Source organism: Pogona vitticeps, chromosome 9 (assembly GCF_051106095.1).
Source record: "Pogona vitticeps strain Pit_001003342236 chromosome 9, PviZW2.1, whole genome shotgun sequence".
Classification (NCBI taxonomy): domain Eukaryota; kingdom Metazoa; phylum Chordata; class Lepidosauria; order Squamata; family Agamidae; genus Pogona; species Pogona vitticeps.
In genome coordinates this window covers 23,609,503-23,630,901 of record NC_135791.1, presented here as the reverse complement: position 1 = coordinate 23,630,901, position 21,399 = coordinate 23,609,503, and the positions used below count along the sequence as shown (strand labels likewise).

General features: G+C 43.4%; 2 protein-coding genes across 2 annotated transcripts; one reads left to right on the top strand and one right to left on the bottom strand.

Moving 5' to 3' along the window:
• The first annotated feature begins 817 nt into the window (after positions 1–817).
• On the top strand, positions 818–4,566 carry LOC110089443 (C-X-C chemokine receptor type 3-2). The gene is made up of 2 exons (XM_020812523.3): positions 818–911; positions 1,910–4,566. The coding sequence occupies exons 1-2, from the start codon at positions 870–872 to the stop codon at positions 2,945–2,947; spliced, it is 1,080 nt and encodes a 359-aa protein (XP_020668182.3). The 5' UTR covers positions 818–869; the 3' UTR covers positions 2,948–4,566.
• LOC110089454 (trypsin) lies at positions 4,401–21,389 on the bottom strand. The gene is made up of 7 exons (XM_078380085.1): positions 18,576–21,389; positions 16,383–16,449; positions 8,898–13,888; positions 7,923–8,100; positions 6,860–7,119; positions 5,605–5,741; positions 4,401–5,218 (listed from the first exon to the last, which is right to left on the bottom strand). Exons 3-7 carry the CDS (start codon positions 8,935–8,937, stop codon positions 5,069–5,071), a joined length of 765 nt encoding a protein of 254 aa, XP_078236211.1. The 5' UTR covers positions 8,938–13,888; positions 16,383–16,449; positions 18,576–21,389; the 3' UTR covers positions 4,401–5,068.
• Between the last annotated feature and the right edge of the window lie 10 nt (positions 21,390–21,399).

Genomic DNA, 21,399 nt, shown 5'->3' with positions numbered 1-21,399 from the left:
TCACTGTTAAACCATGGTGGGAGTTGTACTTACAGGGAAATAACTCTGTTCTTCCATCTAGTGGCCACTTCTTATATTGCATATTGAAAGACTGTATTTTTTGCACCATAAGACTCACTTTTTCCCCACAAAACAGGGGGGTGGAAAGTCTGTGCATCTTATGGAGCGAAGAAAACAGATTATATTTTCCTGTTTTCTTCTCCTAAAAAATCGGTGCGTCTTATGGAAAGGTGCGTCTTATGGAGCGAAAAATAGTATATCTAGAAAAACAAAAGGCAAAGTCCAAAAAAACCTTTACCTTTAAGGTTTGGTAGAAGAGTCGTAGAAAACCCCAAATATTCCTGTCGAAATCCAAAATATTCATGCCAAAATCGCCTTAAAATGCTCTTGAACAGTCATTTTTCAAAGTAACTAGGTGCATCTCACGATGCTTAATTAACTTAGGCAATACTTATTACACTTAACATTTAACTTTTAAACTAATAGTTAAATTACCCAAAATGTAACTAGTTACTTCCAAGCTCTGGAGGTGAGTGATACATTAGCAAAAATGTGTTCAGGCTGATTATAGAGTTCTGTCTCTTCAAAGGTGAGCATTAGGCTGTTTTTCAAGGTATGAGGGAGTCATAAAAAACAGACAGCAGCCTTTGTTTTACTTCTCCATTTGGGATGATTTTGTAATGTTGTGTATTTTGTTTTCCGGCTCCCCCCTGCTTTCTTTCATCACGATAAAGGCTGGTATGTCAGCTCCAGCGTGGTGAACTGTTTGACTTTCACATGGGGTAGGGAGGTGGCAGGGAAAAGATCAGGACCGCGCAAAGTAAACCAGACCTTTCAAAGGAACGATAGCCACCTACAGAAGAAGCAACATGTCCGACCCTTTTTGGCTAGAGGATTACTCTTATCCAGAGGTATGTAATTCTTATCAGGGATCTTCCTTCCTAGCTAGTCTGTAATGTGCCTATTATTATCCGGAAACACCATAAATCAAAATCATAAAAACATTGACTGGTATCATATAACAGATACAAGTTTTAATCTAAAACCTAAGTATCTGTTAAATATCGGTACAGTATGTAGGCTGTTCCCAATATTGTCGTGTTTTGCAGCTCTGATGATGCTATTTCTGAAATCTGTAGCTGCTTAGACTACGGCGTGAAATTCCTTGATATTGTTCACGAAGCCCCAATGACGGTGGGGACCACTGAAGTGCATTTCATCCACAAGCGAGATGTTTCAAGTGTATTTTGGTAGTTTTTCCAATTCTTTATCTTCAGCTCTGGCATCCCCTGGAATTGCAATGCCAATGATCCAGACATTTGTTTTTGTTATATTACTACTACATCTGCTGAGTTATGTCCAAAATGCAGCAGCCAGGTTGCTGACTAGGGCTGGTCACAGAGATCACATAACCCCCCCCCCCCCGTTACAGCCGCCCCATTGCCGATCCGTTTCTGGGCACAATTCATAGTGCTGGTTCTAACCTATAAAGCCCTAAACAGCTTGGGTCCAAGCTATCTCAGGGACTGCCTCTCCCTTTATGACCCTGCCCGGGTGTTAAGATTATCTTGAGAGACCCTGCTTTCGATCTTCACAAGGGCGTCTAATGGGAATACAGGAGAGGGCCTTCTTTGTGACTGCTCCCAGAGACTCTGGAACTCCCTCCCACTGGAGGCCAAGCCTGGCCCCCTCTTGGCTGTCCTTCTGCCAGCAGACAAAGACCTGTCTCTTCAGGCAAGTATTAGTCTCCCAAAACCGACATCTGAAAATCACAAAACTCAGGGATTTTGAGTTGAATCTGAAAAACTGCCAGTAGATTTGTGCAGAAGAAATTTCCATTCTCTTCTGACAAAATAATGGCAGGCTTAGGTTGAGGATCCCCTACTAACTTTTATTTGCTTCTTCCTAGTTTCCCACCGGCTATCCTGACATTGACCCCAAAACGATGCCCTGCACGCAGAGCGAGATGAGTGCCTTTGCCCGCCATTTTGGCCCAGCGGTCTTCTCCGTGGGCTTTGTGGTGGGCTTGCTCGGCAACGGGTTGGTCCTGGCAGTCTTGAGCAGCCAGCGTTGCCCCTGGTTCTTCGCCGACTACCTCCTCTTCCAGTTGGCGGTGGCCGACCTGCTGTTGGCCTTTACGCTCCCTTTTTGGACCACCCAGTTTGCCCAGAACTGGGTATTCGGAGAATTCCTTTGCAAACTCACCGGGGCCCTCTCCACCATGAACAGCTACAGCACCGTCTTCCTCTTGGCTGCCTTCAGCGTTGAACGTTACCTGGTGATCATCCGCGCCGTGCAGGTCCACCGCTGCTTGAAGCCTCTTCACATCTGCCTGGCCTCCATTCTCTTGTGGGGAGTATGTGTGGGTCTGTCTGCTGTGGAACTGCATTTCCGAACAGTGAGTTACGTCTCCCAAGCTGGGGCGGTCATCTGTCACCAACATTTCCATCCCCAGGAAGCAGAGTCTTGGCGTCTGGCGTTGCGCCTGATCTCCTTCATGTTCGGTTTCCTTCTGCCCTTGCTGGTGATGACGTTCTGTTACTGTCGGATCTTGATTCGGCTCCACCAAGCGGGGATCTCTTGCAAAAACACCCCCTTGTTCCTCCTTCTGGTGATGCTGCTCCTCTTCCTTCTTTGCTGGGGGCCCTTCCATGGCTTCCTCCTGGTGGACAGCTTGCAACGCCTGGGTCACCTGGCCCGGGACTGCGCCCGGGAAAAAACTCTGGATTTGGGTCTACTCTTCACACAAAGCTTGGGTCTCCTCCACTCCTGCCTCAACCCGTTGGCCTACGCTTTCGTAGGGGTCAAATTCCGAAGGGAGCTTTCTAGACTTTTCCACAACTGGGCCGTATGCAAACGATGCCAGCAACATTTCTCCGTTCCTGAATATAGTCAAGCCACAGAACATAGCAATGTACAAGGAGTGGATTATTCCGTTATGATGTGACAACTTCCGTGTGGAGGAGATGTTGGAGGAGAAGTTTTGGATTCTGTCTGGATGTTTTCCATCCAGAACAACTCATCCTTCTCCCAAAGAACTAGAACAACTATACAAGAAAACGAGCAACTTTTCCAACCTCGGTCAACAGGGTTGTGTGCTGAATATTCTCCAGATTCAATTTCTGGTTCTAAAACATCTGCATATCAAGCTGCTTTCAAGAGCAGAGGAACAGGGCTGAGGAACGAACATTGGCAACTTGGAGGTTACTAAATATGTGCCAGAAAATGACCTGAGAAAAAGATCTCGCTCCCTGTCTTTCTTTCTTTCTTTCTTTCTTTCTTTCTTTCTTTCTTTCTTTCTTTCTTTCTTTCTTTCTTTCTTTCTTTCTTTCTTTCTTTCTTTCTCTCTCTCTCTCTCTCTCTCTCTCTCTCTCTCTCTCTCTCTCTCTCTCTCTCTCTCTCTCTCTCTCTCTTTCTTTCTTTCTTTCTTTCTTTCTTTCTTTCTTTCTTTCTCCTTTTCTTCTGTCTGACCACCAGTGGACTGGGGAGGGGGAAGGAAACAGAAAATATGGATTTCCACACTTGCAAAAATTGCAAGGTAGTTACAAAACACCATAACTTGCTTCGCCTTTACAGGAATCACCTTACTGGTCATTTCCTGTTGTGGTCAGAAGAAGCCACATCTGTATGTCCTCTTCAGTTCGAGAAGGTTTTGCTCCTGTACCATGCCTGGATGAGACCCAGCCGTCTGCTGGGCAGATTTCTCAATCTGTCCAGTTCTGGGTCACCAGAACTGTCCAGTCTCACTTCCAAGTGATAAACCATGTGGAGTTTCTATTCCTTGGGGCCCTGTGTGCCTTGGCCAGCTTACTTGAGACTCGCTTGCTTCTTGTTGCTTAAGGCAGCTGCTTCCTGTTGTTCCATGTCAGGCAATACAAAGGACACACCTGCCCCCTTGGTAGGGCCGGATCTGGTTCCCTGTGCCATCTGTAATTGTTTAGCCAAGGTCCCCTTTGTTTTAGCAAGAGGCCAACTGGGGTGCAGAAGCTGGACGGCTTGGAGATTAAAGTTCAACCCTCCCCGTGGGCGATGGGACTTACTGGTTGGCCAGGGGGTCAGCCCTTCCTAGGGTTGTTCTTCTGAGGCACTTCGTGAAGATGTTTTCCACCCAGAACATTTGGCGAAAACCGTCCTATATAACCTTGGGTTCTGCGATGTTTCTACCCTTTCTAGAAGAATGAAAATGATGTTTTCCATCCAGAACATTTGGCGAAAACTGTTATATAACTTTGAGTTCCGCGATGTTTCTGCCCTTTCTAGAAGAATGAAAAAAAATCCCCCAGTGTTGTAAAAAGAGGGTCAGAACACAGAGAAGCAACAATTTTCTATTACCACTAGAGTCTTCATGTACTATTTTTTTTTTTAAAAAGCCTCCCCACCCCTCCAATGGAAAGCTCCCGAAGGCTTTCCTGGGGCCAAAGGGAGCCCAAGGAGCCTCAGAATGTGAAATGGGAGATACAATGCTTTTAATTAATTTCAGTTAATTATTTCCAGGGCCAGGATCCAGTTTATGCCAGTGTAACTACACCAAACAGATTTTCTCCAATAAAAAGATACACAGCTAGATACACGGCTATCAGTATTGATTGATTGATTGATTGATTGATTGATTGATTGATTGATTGATTGATTGATTGATTGATTGATTGATTGATTGATTGATTGATTGGATTTCTATCCCGCCCATCTAGACCAAAGGTCTACTCTATGCTATTCTATTTTTTGAAACAACAAATACATCTCACACAGTTTGGGGAGGGGTTGGTGCAAATACTTTATTTTTAACATAAGAGCATCGTGTAAATTCCTCCTCTCATCCCCTGCATGACAAACTCATGGGAAATGTAGTTTTGTGCTAAGAATCTCCAGCCTCTCCCACATGAAGCTATCTTTCTCAAGATTCTCTGGAGTGAAAGTACGAGTATTCTGGACCTAGTTTAAGTCTGGGCTGCATCTGTGTTTGTATGTTATTTTAAGCAAAACAGGGTGTTTTTTCGGGGGGGGGGGTTTGTTGTTGCAAGGAAAACCGCCAGAGTTAACCACATCCTTTGGAAGAAGGGAAATCATCTCAGTTGTTTGCAATCACTTCTTCGATCCAGGATCTGTAATTGCACACCGTGGTGTACACGCCAGGATAGTTTCTCTCTGCACATCCAGCACCCCAGGACACTACGCCGGTCAGTTGTCCGTCACACACCAGCGGTCCACCAGAGTCTCCCTGCAATGGAGAAAGGGAATCAGCGAAATTTCACTGTCAACGGTAAAATTCAGGAACCGATCAGATGTACCAAATCTATTCTTTTCCTCATCACATAGGATTATGATGGGGGGGGGCATACATTCCTTGCAGCCAGAAAGCTAGCACTGCAGGGAGCAGGTTCAACTAGCACTGCTAGCTTTTAGCCTGCGGGGTGTGTGTGTGTGTGTGCCCTTGTTATACCAGTGCTCCACATGCGTGTTTTTCAACAGGGATTCTGCACATGCTACCGGAAATGGGACAATTCACTCTTTGACCTCATCCTGTTGAATAGGCGTTGGCTAAGAACAGACCTTCTTTTCTCTCTCTCTCTTTCCACCCACCCTCCCACCTTTTCTCTCCATTACCTGACAGGAGTCTTTGCCTCCTTCTAAGTAGCCGGCACAGAACATGTTAGAAGTGATGCGGCCAGGATAAGAGGTCTGACAGGCAGAAGGCGAGATAATGGGCACGTTCAGACACTGCAGGACGTTGGGGTACTCAACTGGAAGGAAGGAAGAAAAGCAGTGTAAAGCTCGTATGGCATCAATACATTCAGGGAGAATGAAAAAATTATGTGGTAAATCAACGGATTTTGCAAGAGCAGAGCAGGGCTGTTGAGGACAGGTTATTTTCGACAGTGCTCACTCATAAGGGTCACCATACATCGGAGGCAACCTGATGACACATAGCAAGAACAAAATCAACAAATGGGAATCTATACCACCTGCTTCTCTGCTAGGCAGAGGTCTCCATGGGAGATGCAAGGGATTCGGGGACTGGTAGGTCTTTTTAGAGGCACCCTGTACAGAGCCTACCAGTCCCCTAATCTCTTGCATCTCCCAAGAAGTTTAGCTCTTTCCAGCTGCTACCTCTTTCTTCCTCACAAGCAGATCATGGGTATCCAGGTCCTCATTCTTCCAGAATTCACCAGGACTTCGCCAGAGACACGCATGAGAAGCAAATCCCTTTCCTGCCTCCTACAAAATACCATCAGACAGGCTCTCAAGAGATTAGAAAGGTTAACTTTCATTGACACTTCTGAGAAGGTTCTGTGTTCATTCAATGTTCGAGACCTCTGGGTGCATTCAACATTTGAGGCACTGCTAATGTAGATCATGAAAACAAGAAGTTGACCAGACATTTTCTCTGTTAGCCTGACCAACCTCACCCGGGCTGTTGTGAGGATGACGTTGAAATTAGGAGAGTGACAGAAGCCACTTTGAGCATCCTGGAGGAAAAGTGGGATATAAATAATAAAATACAGTAGGCCTCCCTATCCGGGGGGGGGGGGGAGGTATCCGTTCTAAGCTTTCCATGGATGCTGAAAACTGTAAATACAGTAATAACAAACTCTGTATATAGCAGAGGATCTGGCTCCCTCTAGTCATCAGTTCTGGTAATTACATCATGGAAATATGTGTTTCTGACTTTTCTCCTCTTTTAATATGTTTAATATTTTCTGACTGTGGATAAGTGAAACTGTGGATACTAAATCCCATGGATGCAAGGGTCCTACCGTAAATATTGGTGGAATCATTAATAGGTAAACAAACAAACCCAAAACGCCCTGCTTCCTACGAGAGGAGAAGATGGCAAGGACATCATGAAGCCACAACTTACCTCCCGATGTCAGAAGGTTCCCCCATCCTGAGACAAGACAGTTGGCCCCAGTTACTGGGCAGTTTGGAGAAATTGGCACGGGCTGGACGAAATTGTTGAACTGGGCTGGCACAGAGAGCTTGATCAGCATGATATCGTTGTCGGTGGTGCGGGCGTTGTACTTGGGATACCGGATGGCTTTTTCCACCTGGATATGCTGCTCTGTGCCTTCGTCCCTGGTGGTATCCTGCTCGCCAAGGTGTGCCACAAGAGTACTAGGACTGTAGGCAGAAAAGCAGTGATGTGAACCAAATTTTGAAAAGGTTGAAACCTAGAACTTATAAGCTACTTTCTAAAAAGTGGCTCTTTGGGTTGTTACCAGTGTACAGTCTTGCACATTAGTAATATATGACATTGTGCTAGCCAGCACACTAGAAGAAAACTGGGAAATAATTCCTGGTTCCCTCTAGTGGCCGATTCTGACATTGCATCTTAAAATAAAAAAGCAAATATAATATATTCCTTGCTGCTTATGAATTGTAACAAAACAACATAGAACTTCACAAGTTCCTCATGAACACCTCAAAATATGCCTGAAAACAGCTTTTAAAAATAGTTTTTAAAAAGGATTTAGAAGGCATTGGGTGTTGCACCAGTCAAATAACTTTGTTCTTCCTCTTTACGTTACATTTATCTTACATTTTAAACCTGTTACAGAGGATCCCCTTATCTGCGGAATCAGTATCCACGGATTCACTTATCCATGGTCTGAAAATCTTAAAAGAAAAAAACCTAGAAAAATATATTTCTAAAGAGGACATTAGCAGAACTGGCCACTAGAGGGAGCCAGAGTCTATGCAAGGTATAGCATTCACTATTAAAATAGTGTTCACTATAATCCACATTTTTCATCATCTGTGAGGGACTTGGAATTGATTCCTCGCAGATACGAGGGTCCTAATATGCTTCCCAAAGTAACTAGTTTCAGGTAACTGCACTGCTTGTAATTCATTGCTTACAAGTTATAGGGAAAGTTACTTTTCAACAATTGTATTGCACCCAAACTATATGTTACTGTACGCACGGTTTGTAGCAATGGGCTGCCGAGATGATCCACTGGTCATTGATGAGGGAGCCGCCACACCACCGGTTGCCAGCCCCGTATGTTAAGTAGACTTGCCAGGGCTGGGAGTGGGCTGGGCATTCATAGCCTCCAATGATCTTATCATCATCATCATCATAGCCCTTCAGTTGTGCTGCCACTGCAGTAAAACAAAACAAAACAAAAAAATAGAACCTTCAATATGGACACCTGGGACTTTTTGCCTTTCTTTCTTTCTTTCTTTCTTTCTTTCTTTCTTTCTTTCTTTCTTTCTTTCTTTCTTTCTTTCTTTCTTTCTTTCTTTCTTTCTTTCTTTCTTCCTTCCTTCCTTCCTTCCTTCCTTCCTTCCTTCCTTCCTTCCTTCCTTCCTTCCTTCCTTCCTTCCTTCCTTTCTTTCTTTCTTTCTTTCTTTCTTTCTTTCTTTCTTTCTTTCTTTCCTTCCTTCCTTCCTTCCTTCCTTCCTTCCTTCCTTCCTTCCTTCCTTCCTTCCTTCCTTCCTTCCTTCCTTCCTTCCTTCCTTCCTTCCTTCCTTCCTTCCTTCCTTCCTTCCTTCCTTCCTTCCTTCCTTCCTTCCTTCCTTTCACAGCAGAGCTCTGGAACCCTTATGTCACCATAAGCTGACAAGTGAGGTAGCTGAACAGGGGCTTTATATGTCTACTGCTTTGTTTTTATATTTTATTTTTAAACTACTAGGAAATAGGGTGGGGAATACAAAAGGTAAAAGGAAGTGGAAGGTATGGGGAAAGGGTTTTAAGGATAGCAGAGCACAGAATATACAAACATCTAATCTATTCATATTAGGTATACAAGCATCCAATCTATTCATTTTTCAATAAAAAAAACCAACTTTCTATTTTTTTTTAACTGTTTAATTACCCACTAGAAAGCACAACCTCGGCATGAGGTTGATAGAGTAAGTCGTGTAGACTTTAGCAGAGGAAAGAGGGAAGATGTTACCTGTGGCGCCCAGAAGAACAGCTAGCAGGAAGACCGCCATGGTGTCAGAGAAGCAAAGAGACTAAGCAACTGCCCGTCCTGGACATTTATAGCCAAGTGCGCCCTTTTCTTCCACAGCTGGGAGCCCAAAAATTGTAAATAATTTCCACACTATCTAGATTTTTGTGGAAAATAATTGTCATCTCCACCTGCCACGTTCCCGGAAAGAGATAAAGAGTTTGGACAGGTGTGGAGAGTTTAAAAATAACCCCGTACAGTGTGTCTGGAGGTCTCTTTTAATTATAATCGTATGCCCTCAAGTCAATTCTGATTTATGGTGACTTTTTTCAGGGTTTTCTAGGTAGAGAAGACTCAGAAGGGGTTGACCCTTCCCTTCTTCTGGGGTCATCCTGGGACTGTGCATCTGGCCCAAGGCCTCCCAGACTGGCTGTTATCTCAAGAGGCAGAGTGGGGGAATTGAACTCCCAACCTCTTGCTCCGCAGACAGAGACCTCAACCCCCCGAGCTATCCAGCCAGCTTGGTCTCTTTTACGGAACACAAAAACATTCTTGAGGACAAGCCTGAACCATTCCATTCAGTCAACTTAAACTCAGTGGGTTTTCTTCTCCAGGACATTTTTGGGATTCAAATATGTACTTCAGGGTCCACCACATCCTTTCTATGGCACCCCCTTTTACAGAGGCTAGATATCTATTTGAAGGGTTGCCGCTGGGCAGTCCTCGTTTTGGACGTGTCCTCTGTTTGACAAGCAGACCACCTGATTTAAAGATGAAGACCAATAAGTACAAAGATTATGAATGTCGAAGTTACTTTATTCACCATGAGCTGAAGCTGGACAGTGGTCTCAGCCGGCGTGCAGGCCCTCAAGAGTGAGATTATTATACTTCTGTTTTAATTATTTTTTAAAAACCCTTCTAAACTTTACACCTCCCATTTTATCATAGACAAACGGAGTTGGAAGGGCCTACAAAGCCACCGAGTCCAACCGCCTGCTCAGTGCGGAGAATGGAGAATTATGGGAGTTGTAGTCCAGAAAGACAACATTTCCAAGGTTGTTATTCAACCACATCACTTGTTCTGCACTCCTTAAATCCAACTGTTTCATTCCGTGGTAGAGGATGGGGGGGGGTCCCATGGCCAATTCTCAAGAACCATCCGGCTGTGAGTCCCATTGGCTTCTGTAGACGGAATGAAGAGTCCGCCATTTTGTCCTTCACCTCAGTCAGCACCAGTAGCGCTGCCCCAGTAGAGCCGATGTCCTCATTTGGCTTTTAACATGTACGCTCCTGGATGTTTTTGTTATTTCAGTGTCATGGAAGGAACAGGGCCCAAGTTAAGATCAGATGGCAATTAAATTAATAACGTTTGATGGGTTGTTCATTCCAGATAGGAAAGTCTGAGCAACACGTGTGTCACCAGAAAGAAAGAACAAATTCATTTGTCAACAGATTAGTAGGACAAATCTTGGCAGCTGCCGCGTGTGTTTCGCCCAGTTAAGCACCTTTCAAGGGCACCTGCCCAGACAAAAATGACTTCGCCAGTAAAGGCTGAAATTTGTTATCACTTGCCAGGTATCCTAAGTATAGAGAAGCATGCATGGCTTAAAAGCTGTTTTAAAATCAATTCTTCACCATGAAAATTTAAAAACGCACACCATACCATTCTCTATGGTTAGATCTATCATCATCTATATGTTGTCTTGATAAAAGGAAGATTTAAAAGCCCAGCCAAAGAAGCAAGGGGCAATGTTGAGATGTCTTTACTGGTTTGCTAGAAAATAAATCTTTTGTGCTTTCTCCTGAGGAGCAGGTATGGAGGTATGCCACATTTGTAAGTTTTCTCCCAAGAGTGAATGGAGTTGTGTAAGAGGCTTGGATAAAAGGGACGCAGAGCCAAGAGCCTGTGAAGGTAAGATTAATTTCCCAGAATACCATATTTTTCACTCCATAAGACGCACCTCTCCATAAGACGCACCAATTTTTTAGGAGAAGAAAACAGGAAAATATAATCTGTTTTCTTCGCTCCATAAGACGCACAGACTTTCCACCCCCCTGTTTTGTGGGAAAAAAGTGCATCTTATGGTGCGAAAAATACGGTATGTTTTTCCTAACTCCTAATAACAGTAACACCGAAAATTCACCCTTTACTTATAATTCCTACGAATTAATCAAAGAGAGATTTAGCCAATTAGAGTACCCCTTAAACGGATTAAAGCTTCTGGCTGTATTTTAGACAGCCGGTACGTGTATGATGATTAGCAGAAAAAGTCAACCATGACAGCATTTTGGAATTTCTCCACAGGAAACGACCCAACGAACTCTGAAAGGAGCCCAAATTCTGTTCAGTAAGACTTGAAAAACATCTCAAGGTGGTGTGGGTGTTTCTTGCGTCACCTATTCCTCCTGTATTCCTCATTTCTTTAGCAAATGATGTTATAGGAAAGGTGACTCTTTGGTTCTCCCATTCATTTTTTCAGACCACAAATACTTTATTGTATTTGCAGTATTTTTAAATTTTTACGATGAAGGATGGTCTCTCGAGGCTAGAAGTGTGACATAAGCAGCTACCTCACAGTCTACACCAAAGTGTGCAGTTAAACAAGCTGGATCGACTTGACAAGGGCTTAAGATTATCAACCAGGCTGGATCCAGGGCCAAACAACGTGACGAAGCGCCTTAATAAAAGTACTTTTAAGCAGCTCCAATTGTAGTGAGCGAATTTGTTACTAATTGACCTAATGAGCAAAGCTGAACAAGGATCAAGTGGAGGAGTTTGTACATTACAGTCGGCTCTGCGTTCATGTCTGGAGGGGATATTTTTCTGGCCAGGGGGATTTCTGAGTTAAGGGCAGATGGCCAAAAAAGGCTAAATAAATAAATGCAAAAAGGAAAAAAACTGAAAGCAGAAGTGGCAAGACGTCCATTTCCCATTTAGATGAATGGAGTATCTGCGGTTGTTAAGTGGTGCAGGAGTTATCTGTAATCTATTCAAAAAAAGGAGAATAGCTTCCAGGAAGTGCAGATTTTTTTCCTCTTTTTTGCCACAAAAATAAAAAGGAGTTTGAAGAAACAGCCACAGCTGGGCCAGGTGGAGCCCTAATTCTGAGCTTCCTGGGTCACAGCTTTTCGTTTCATCCATGTCATGCCCTCTGTGTCCTGCAGGGGGCACTAAAGGGCAGGAAATGAGGACATTTAGAAAAAGGAACATCCTGTTTGGATCCACTCTGGATTGTGGAATCTAAAGCTTTGTATTATTAGGTCCCACGATTATCTGATTTGCAAAGCAATTTCAGATGCTTTGGAAATCAAAGGATTGTGGAATTTAATGCAGAGCTTCAAACATTCCTTGTTTGTCTGGGGACAGGGGATTCTGGGCATTGTAGTTGAAACAGGGAACCTTTTCAAGGTCCGATAAGGGTAGAAGAAGATGTTCGGATAAAAATGCAGTGTTTCCCTCTATGACAATATTTAAAGCTGCTCCAGCTTGAATGGCCGGAGCAGAAATGGGGTTTTTATTGGGTTACCACACCCACAATGTAACTACTATGGCTGTAGGATGATGGGACCTCTAGTCTCCCAATATAACTGTCCCCAGCTATTTGTTAACATGCTTATTTGCCAAGCAAAGGGCAGACAGCCACCGATACAATGTCCAAAGAGCTCAGAGGAAGCTTAACCTTTACTGTTGAAGACACCTGCCTTCCCACACACATGCCCACCATATGAACTGCTGGGTAGCACGGTGGTTTAGTTATGGTTGGGAGTTCGATTCCCCCTTGGTGCCTTCTTCACATGGGCTGGATTGGAATGATCCATAGGGTCCCTTCCAGTTCTGCAATTCTAAGATGATGATGATGATGAGACTGTTGTCATGGCTTCGCGACAGAAAATCAAAGGAAATATATCTGTCAAGATTCTCAGTCATCCAGGTGAGGTTATCTGGAAGCAGAGTCATAGCAACCGGACCTCTTTCTTATTTGTTACTCATCCACGTGGTGGCGCTGCGGGCTAAACCGCAGTAGCCTTTGTGCTGCAGGGTCAGAGGACCAGCAGTCGTAAGATCGAATACACACAACGGAGTGAGCTCCCGTCGCTTTCTCCCAGATCCTCACCAACCTAGCCGTTTGAAAGCATGTAAAAATGCAAGTAGATAAATAGGTACCACCTCGATGGGAAGGTAAAACGGCGTTCCCTAGTCATGCTGGCCACATGTCTTCGGACAAGCGCTGGCTCTATGGCTTGAAAACGGAATGAGCACCGCCCCCTAGAGTCAGACACGACTGGACTAAGAATGTCAAGGGGAACCTTTACTTTTACCTTACTCATTCAAGTAGCTTCTTCAGACTGACTAGCGAAATAATTCAACCTATTAAGAAAGAAGTCCAGTTGCCATGACTTCAATTTCCAGAAAATCAAGAGAACTGCCATGTAGCTTTCAGATGGAAGTTGTTAACCACACACCCAGGGCAGCTAGTGGGTTGGAGAACTGGTAGGCATCTACTGCCAACATTTTTTGGGAGGGGGGAACCCCTACCCCACCCCCCATAGGCTCACCCCCAGCTACTGACACCGTTGTTATATTTTCAGTTCCAAGGATTTCTTGAGGAGAGAAGATCTCGGTCAAGCCAATGGACGTCTCCGGAATACATTTCCTCACAAGGTTGTGTGTGCTGTCCTGCCTTTCAAAAACGAACACACACGCAAACAAACGGACTAACAGACAGACCACACCTCACGTGAACAGAGCAGAAAAGGGAAAGAACTTTATTCTCCTTGTCGGCAGCAAATTGTCTTTGTTCTCAAAATGTGTGGAAGGGAAAGAGGGCCGGGTGGTGGTGTCATTGGCTCACTGAAACTCATTAGCACGTCTCCACAGAAGGGAAATGACGGCTCTGTTTTAATGATCAGCATCTTGCCACCAGTGGATGACTTGATCCGAGAAGATGCCGAAGTAAGTGCTCACGGCTGAGGTAGCTTTCTCATAGGCGTCACTGGGAGGAAAAGAGAAGAAACCCTCAAAGTAAGCAGAGTTGAAGCTAGACAACAGAGCTGGAAGTGATTACTGGACAGGATGCCCGGAGGATATTGGCTGTTATCAGATTAGGCATCCTTCAGTACTTCAGAGACGATGGTAACATGCTCTGAATAGAGGACTTGGAACAACATCTAGTGTGGCTGAGGAGGCCAATTCGAGAGGGACCATCCCTTCCACGCAGAAGACAAATACAATCTGTCCCCTGTCTGGCTTCCCGATTTTGCCCTCTTTGCCTCAGCCTGCTGGACAAGGGTGTCTTCAAATTGGGAGAGGCCATTGGCTGTTACAGTAATTCACTAATTAAGGCTGCAACTACATTGACATTTGATGCAGGAAATGCTACAGGACTGGGGTGGTTTCCATTTTGTTGTTGTTGTTGTTCACCACGTGACATAAAAACCAACACAAATAAGCCTGAATGTGTCCCCCCCACACACATTTATAATTTTTTCCCCTCTGCCACTGAGGCTTCAATTTTTTTTACATTGCCTCCGTTCTCATTGATTCCGGCGGTGTGATGGCTTGAACCAATGAAGGTGTGTACAAGTGTGTACAAGTGTGTACAAGTGTGTACAAGTGTGTGGGTAGTTTGTATGATGGTTGGGGTGGGGCCGGGTCAAAACCCAGGAGGGCTGAATCTTTGCAAATAATGCCGTTTATTTTCATTTTTTTTTTCCAGGCTTAGTGCCAGGGCTAGGTCACCCGGACACCAAGGACAGAGAAAGAGAGAGAGAGGAGGAAATTACCAGTCAGCCCTTGTTAAAAGCTTAATAAGGTTTACTAAGAGAGCTACAGGAGAGTTCGGTTTATAAGCTGCAGACAAGGCTGTCAATTTCCTTCTCTCTCCTTGTGGTGGCCAATTAAGTCGGATTTACTTTCCCTATGCAACTCTCATTGTGTAATTGCATCTAACCAATTAATCCAATAATCTCTGTTGGATAGGCAACATGTTCATGATGAGATCCAGAAACCATGCTGGATCACGCCTTTATAAGACCATCAAAACATTTGTCTTTCCTTCTCAAAAACACAAAAGAACTGAGTTAGATGTGAAAGCTGTCCTCTCTGAACCCGTGTTCCTCATATCAGCATACAGTAATGATTTCACTGATCTGTGAATTGCAGTTTGCCTTTGCTTTACTGCTTTTGTTATGTTTATGTTGATGGTGAGCCACTTTGAGCACTAGCTCATAGCAGAAGGTGGTACAGTGGTGCCGCGCTAGACGATAATCGGTTCCACTGAAATAGCTGTCTAGCGAAAAGCATTTCCGTATTGGAATGCATTGAAACCTGTTTAATGCATTCCAATGCGGAAGAATCGTCGTTGTCTAGCGAAGATCGGCCATAGGAAAGCTGCTTTGCAAACCGCCGACCAGCTGTTTAAATCACTGTCTTGTGAAGCTTAGGTCCCGAAAACACCTGTTTTGTGAGCGCGGAGGGAGCTGTCAAAATCGTCGTCTAGCGAAAATAGGTTTGCAAAGCAGGGACCAAACATTGTCCAGCAAAATTCCCCCATAGGAATCACTGTTTTGTGAATCGCTATGGCAATCGCAAAAAGTCAATGTCTAGCGAAAAAACTGTCATGCGGGGTAACTGTCTAGCAAGGCACCACTGTAACAGAAATGGAATATCTTTCTCCTCCTCTAGTTACATCCTGGGAAAATCTCTCCCCTTCCCTTTCTTCATCACTATCTCCCTCATATCTCTGTGTTTGTACCCTGTCCAGTTCTCACCGGGCTTTCTCATAAACGGTCATAGACTTGACTGCATCAGACCAGCTCTGGGCTGTCCCGGAAACTTGATCCCAGTATTTTTTAGCCGCTTCCTGAATTTGACTAATTGTGTCTTCCTCCTGAACTTCTCGTTTCTGCAGGCGATAGCTGGATACTTCTAAGCAAAGCAGAGCAAAGGAAAAACAAAATCACAATTCTGTAGGGCACCTAAAAGCTTTTTCTATGACTTATCAGTCATACCTGTTGCTTTCAAGTGAGTGCATCTTATAAACACAAACCCACTCATTCTATCAAATAATCTGAATTCCACCACGACAGAGGGAAAAAATGTTTACAGGTATTCTGTTCTTATACTGTTCTTATTCTATGAATCGTTGGTGGTAACCATTAAGTTTTAATATTTAAAAATTGCCGTAGTCCTGTTTGGGAAACAGAAAAGTATCAGTTCCCTTGACAGAAATTCAAAGGTTGCAGAAATAGAAAATTATTCACAGGGATGGGGAAATTAAGCGTGCAATGATAAAACAAACAAACAAACAAACAAACAAACAAACAAACAAACAAACAAACAAACAAACAAACAAACAAACAAACAAACAAACAAACAAACAAACAAGAGACAGCCTAAAGAGTCCAGAACCAAACTTTCTTCTTGACCCCAGAATACTTTCTGCTTGGAAGTTATAATTTGGATTGATTGGACATGATCTTACCTACCAGAACATAAAAGCAGTAACATGATGGTAGCAGCCACAATTTTCAGGTCCATGCTTATGGTTATTGCCTAAGAGATGAAACAGAATTTAAAGCCAACTTTTTTTTTAAAAAAAAAAATCCCAGTTGGTAAATAGCTCGGTGAGTTATTTCTCTAGCTGTGGAGCCAGAGGTTATGAGTTCGATTCCCCCTCTGAGCCTCCTGGGATAAGAGCCAGCCTGGGTAGCCTTGGGCAAGCTGTACAGTCCCAGGGCTCCCCCTAGAGGAAGGGAAGGGTGAAACACTTTTGTGTATTTTCTACCTGGAAAACCCTGGAAAAAGGTCATTATAAGTCAAATTGACTTGATGACACATTGCTATGATGATGATGATGACGACGACAACTGAATTTTGGGCCACTTATTGGCTGTTCTACTCTAGACTTTTATTGTGCAATCAGCAGGTTTCATTCACCTAATTTCCCCAGAGGTCCAATTCAGGAGATATTGTTAAGTTTCACTCCTGCATTCAGAAAGTTGAGACCTCAGGTTCTTTCTGTCCTGAATGCAAGATTCGTAAATTTCAGCAGAGTCTTCGAAAGCAAGCCAATCTGCTCTGGGATGCTGTTCCATCTCCTCAAATTCAGTGGGCATCCATGACAAATCTGATAGGTAAAATCTATTCCCTGCATGGAAAAGGGAAATCTGTATCTGTTTTCCATATATGGATTAAAGCTTAGGAGCTTTTTAGGGGGGGAGAACATGGCAACCTTAACCACATCAACACTGTGATGGCAAATTCTACAGTTCAGCAGACGTTTTGGTAAAACTAGCATGAAAAAAGTCTTGGTGACCTTTAGCATTGCCACATATTTTTAGTGGCTGTGCTCCTGTGCCTTTCTTTCTCGTTTTAATTAAACCTGATTTGTAACCATTTGGATTTCTTTTATTGAATGTATGAAGGACTAGGCTCCAAAACAGGGACGATGGGCTATACATGCATCTCTTTGGAGAGATTTTTTTTTTTAAAAAAACCCAACAACAACCAAGAACAGCAATGTGACAAAGTAACTCTGAACTTTTTGTTACATCTCATTTTCTTACTTCCTCTTGGCTCTTTTGAATGTGTTTCTGTTAAAATTCCAATTTTTGAAACAAACTTTTGAAATTGAAACCTGCATGACCAGATTCATTGCATAAGAAGAAGAAACACTTTTGAAGTTTGTTCTTTTGATCACAAATCCATGAGACCTTTGAAGTGGCTGTAAGGTTGAACGCCTAAGTGAGAAAAGTTACTTTTCTGGACCACAGCCATGCAGCCAAAGTTGTAGTCCAGAAATTAACTTTTCGCACCTTTAACCAAAGCTATTTTGGAATAATTCATATTTGTAGAACAAATTTTGAGATACAAACATGCAGGCACGCAGGCTGTTAACTGTTCAGGAAGAGCTGCCAACTTTTCATAACCAATCTTTGCCTGGGTCTCTTAAACAGGCATCTTATCAACAGAAAATAAGTCAACGAGGCTCCCTATGGAATAAGGTTCTTAACGGCACAGGAGCATGGCCAGCAAAAATTGTGGCAACCTGAGAAGAATTTAAGGCTGCATCCTTAGCCTAAAATGGAACATGCCAGGCATTCTAGTAAAAAGAAAATGGAAGTAATAAACTGTCTCTGTGTCTGGGTATGAGTTAGCTCTTGACCTTTTTCGTTTCCTTTCCAGATGGGTGATGACAAAGACTCTCCCTATTTACATAATCCTGATATGCAAATTTAAAAGGGTAGTGGGCACATCCAGCTTTCTGAAAGTCCCAAAAAGATACTTTGTTGGATGCAAATATTCAAATAAAACCAAACAACCCCCAGACACCCTAGCCATTCCGAAACAATTCAAATTATTAAGCATTTGTTAAATGTGATCTTATCTTCATGGAGGGGGGAAGGTATAACCCTTTGGCTCAATGCTGCCCCATTCTCCACCCCAGTCTTGACCCACAGTCCCTGGAGAATCACACTCTATGATTATTCTCTTTGCTCTATCTTGGAACGGCCTCAGTTACCGTTTCTGCATCTGTTCAATGGGTTCAGGGGGAAACAAAGCAACCCACAAGACTTTTCTCCCATTTGTTCCACCACAATCACCACCACGTTCCCCGGGGGTCTCAGGAGATGGTCCAGATTGAACCTCAAAGCTGGCAAAGCCATTCAACCTCCTACCTGTCCAGCTGTAGCCACTGAGTCAACTTGCCCCTGGTCTGGAACCGGCCACAACACAGTCAAATGGGTCTGTGAAGAGGAGAGAAAACTCCCACCAGCAGTCTCCCAGTTCCCTACCTCTTCCCAGAATCCTCTTGACCACTGGTAGGCCCCCTCCTTTTGTCTGTCCAGAGTCCAGGTAAATAGATCCAGACATTGGGGGTAGAAAGAGTCATCTTAAGCATGACCTTTGGGCACCAGCGTGGCTGGATGAGCTTGGCCGATGGCGAATTTTAAAAAGCAATTGCAACTCTCCCTTTGAAACTCTTAAAATCCTACAAGTACTTGAATTTGCTTTATGTCCAACTATACAAGTAATTTTTTTTTGCATTGGGTGTTGTTAATACGTTGCATTAGAAGGCGAGGAATCCAGAAAACATACTTGAGTGCTCTCTAGTGGTCAGTTCTGATATTGCAACTTGGAAATAGTTGTAAAAAACGAAATAGGCAAACCCAAAGAATACTTCCCTTGTTCCTTAGGTCTAATAAAAGAATGGCATAAAGCTTGAAAACCCCCAGCTAAAACGTTTCTAAAAATGTTTTTTTAAATTGCTTTTAAAGGTACTTTTGAAAGTAACTCTTTCTTTCCCCCTAAGAAACTTACAGGTCATTCCTTACATCTGAAAAATAACTTCATAACTGTTTGTTGCATTATCTCTTACCTCCTCAAAAGTTAGTAGTTACAGGTAACTACATTACCTGCTCCCAATTATTTCCAAAGGATGATATGAAAGCAGCCACCATATTGCAATAGGGATGTTCCATTCAGGGTTAACTTAACACATTTTTTCTTCTTGAGAATCAGAACAAAATAGTGTTTCTTTTCACTCCAGGCACCAAACCTGAATGGATGGAGAGCTGAAAACTGAACTCCACCAATGGCTGTTTTAGGGAAAGGATACTCAACTTAAATTTTTTTGGAGTAAACTATGAACAATACCAGTTTCCCCTGGCTTTAAAATTATTTGTCTGTGTCTTGGAAATTAATCTGTGGTTAGTGATGGATTGCATGAGACTTTGCAGTGGCTAAATTACATATACTGCACTACAGACCTTAGAGGCATTCTCTTGTGGGTATAAAAGAGTTACTTCCCTTTCCAGACTATGATCTCTGTCCCACAAAGAACCGGTAGCATTCCTGCAATAGCCAGGTGCTTATCGCCCTGGCTCAGATCTGCTAATCCATAGCTAGACAGTCCCATTCCTGTGTTATTGACCCATTGCTACCTTGTCATCTGCATCTTCAGCCAGACATGAATCTTGCTTCTGTGGAATAAGGACAGGCGACATGTAATTACATGTCCAGTGCCAGAAGAAGTGGATTTTGATGCATGGAAGGCTCACACTGAAATAAATCCATTAGTCCATGACATGCCGCCATATTTTTGCCTTTTCTTTCTTTCTTTTCCCAACAGAGCTCGGAAACGTTGCTTTTTAGAAACCTACAGTGCTCAGAATCATCCAGCCAGGTCTGCGGCAGTGTGAGAGAGATAAATGGCCACTTTGAATTACTTGGACTGACCACTTCATAACCATTTCGCATTTAAATGCCCCTAACACATGCATATATTTGGCTATTTGTCTCTTCTTTACCTTTATACCTAATTGGCTTCTTCTTGTATTTGCAGCTTATTATTTTTCTGTTATTCTTTTGAGTTGATTCCTTCCTTCCTTCCTTCCTTCCTTCCTTCCTTAAGTCTTTTTTTTCTTTGAACAATAATATAATAATAATAATTTTACAACTGCACAGCTGGAGGGGACTCTATGGATCATCAAGACCAGCCCCTATCAAGGAGGTACAGTGGGGAATCGAACTCCCAGCCTCTAAAATAAAGAATCAGGGGAACAAATCCATTCACTATGGCAATAAGCTATAGTCTCCCAGCGTTTTGACACCCGAGACACACGCCTCAGACTGTCTAATGGCAGAGCACAGAAACCTCTGTCTCCTTCTTCTACTTCTTTGGGATCTCTCAGAAACATTGAATAAGCTCTTTTATTTGAAATATTTCCTGGGTGCAAGGCCTGAAGGAGGCTCTGGGTTCAAAGGACTATTTATTCAAGGGAGCCATAAAGAGGCAAGCGCTGGGGCCCAAGGACAGTTTGCTTAGCCTGAGGCAATATTTACCCCCTCGTCATTTATCAACCAAGTTTACAGCAGGGGACCTTAGGAAAAATCTGTAAAGAGGCAGAGGGAAAAACTGGACAGCAAAATGGCGTAAGAGGGTCTCACTCGTAGGAGTTGTAAGTAAAACTCAGAAGCCCCATGAGGCAAAGGGCAAAGACCCACGGGCGGCCATGAAATCATTTGTGGGACCCATGACATAACTGCAAAAAAATAAAAAATAAAAATCAAGAGTGCCTCTGAGCATACACGAGAATTTTTTTGCCTTTGATCGCGGGTTAAACATTCCTTCTGAGCGGAACTGTCTCGCAAGCCAGCCTGGCCTTTCTCTCTGAATCAGATATTAATGATTTCCAACAAATTTATTGTTGTAAGGTGATATTTTAATGATGGGGCAAAAACTCTGTGTCTTACTTCTGTGCCGTAAAGTAAGACTTTGACCCAGAGAGCCCGGCAACTGAAGGGTTTCACACCACAAGACGCAAAGCCCGGTTCTGTGGATCCCTGCAGAATGTGTACAAGGCAGAAGCACAGGAGGCGGCTAAAATGTTGGCAACAATCCCCCCCCCCCCCCAGATCTTGTCATAGAAACACAGAATCATAGAATAATTGAGTTGGAAGGAGCCTAATAAAGCCATGGAACCCAACCTTCTCCTCACG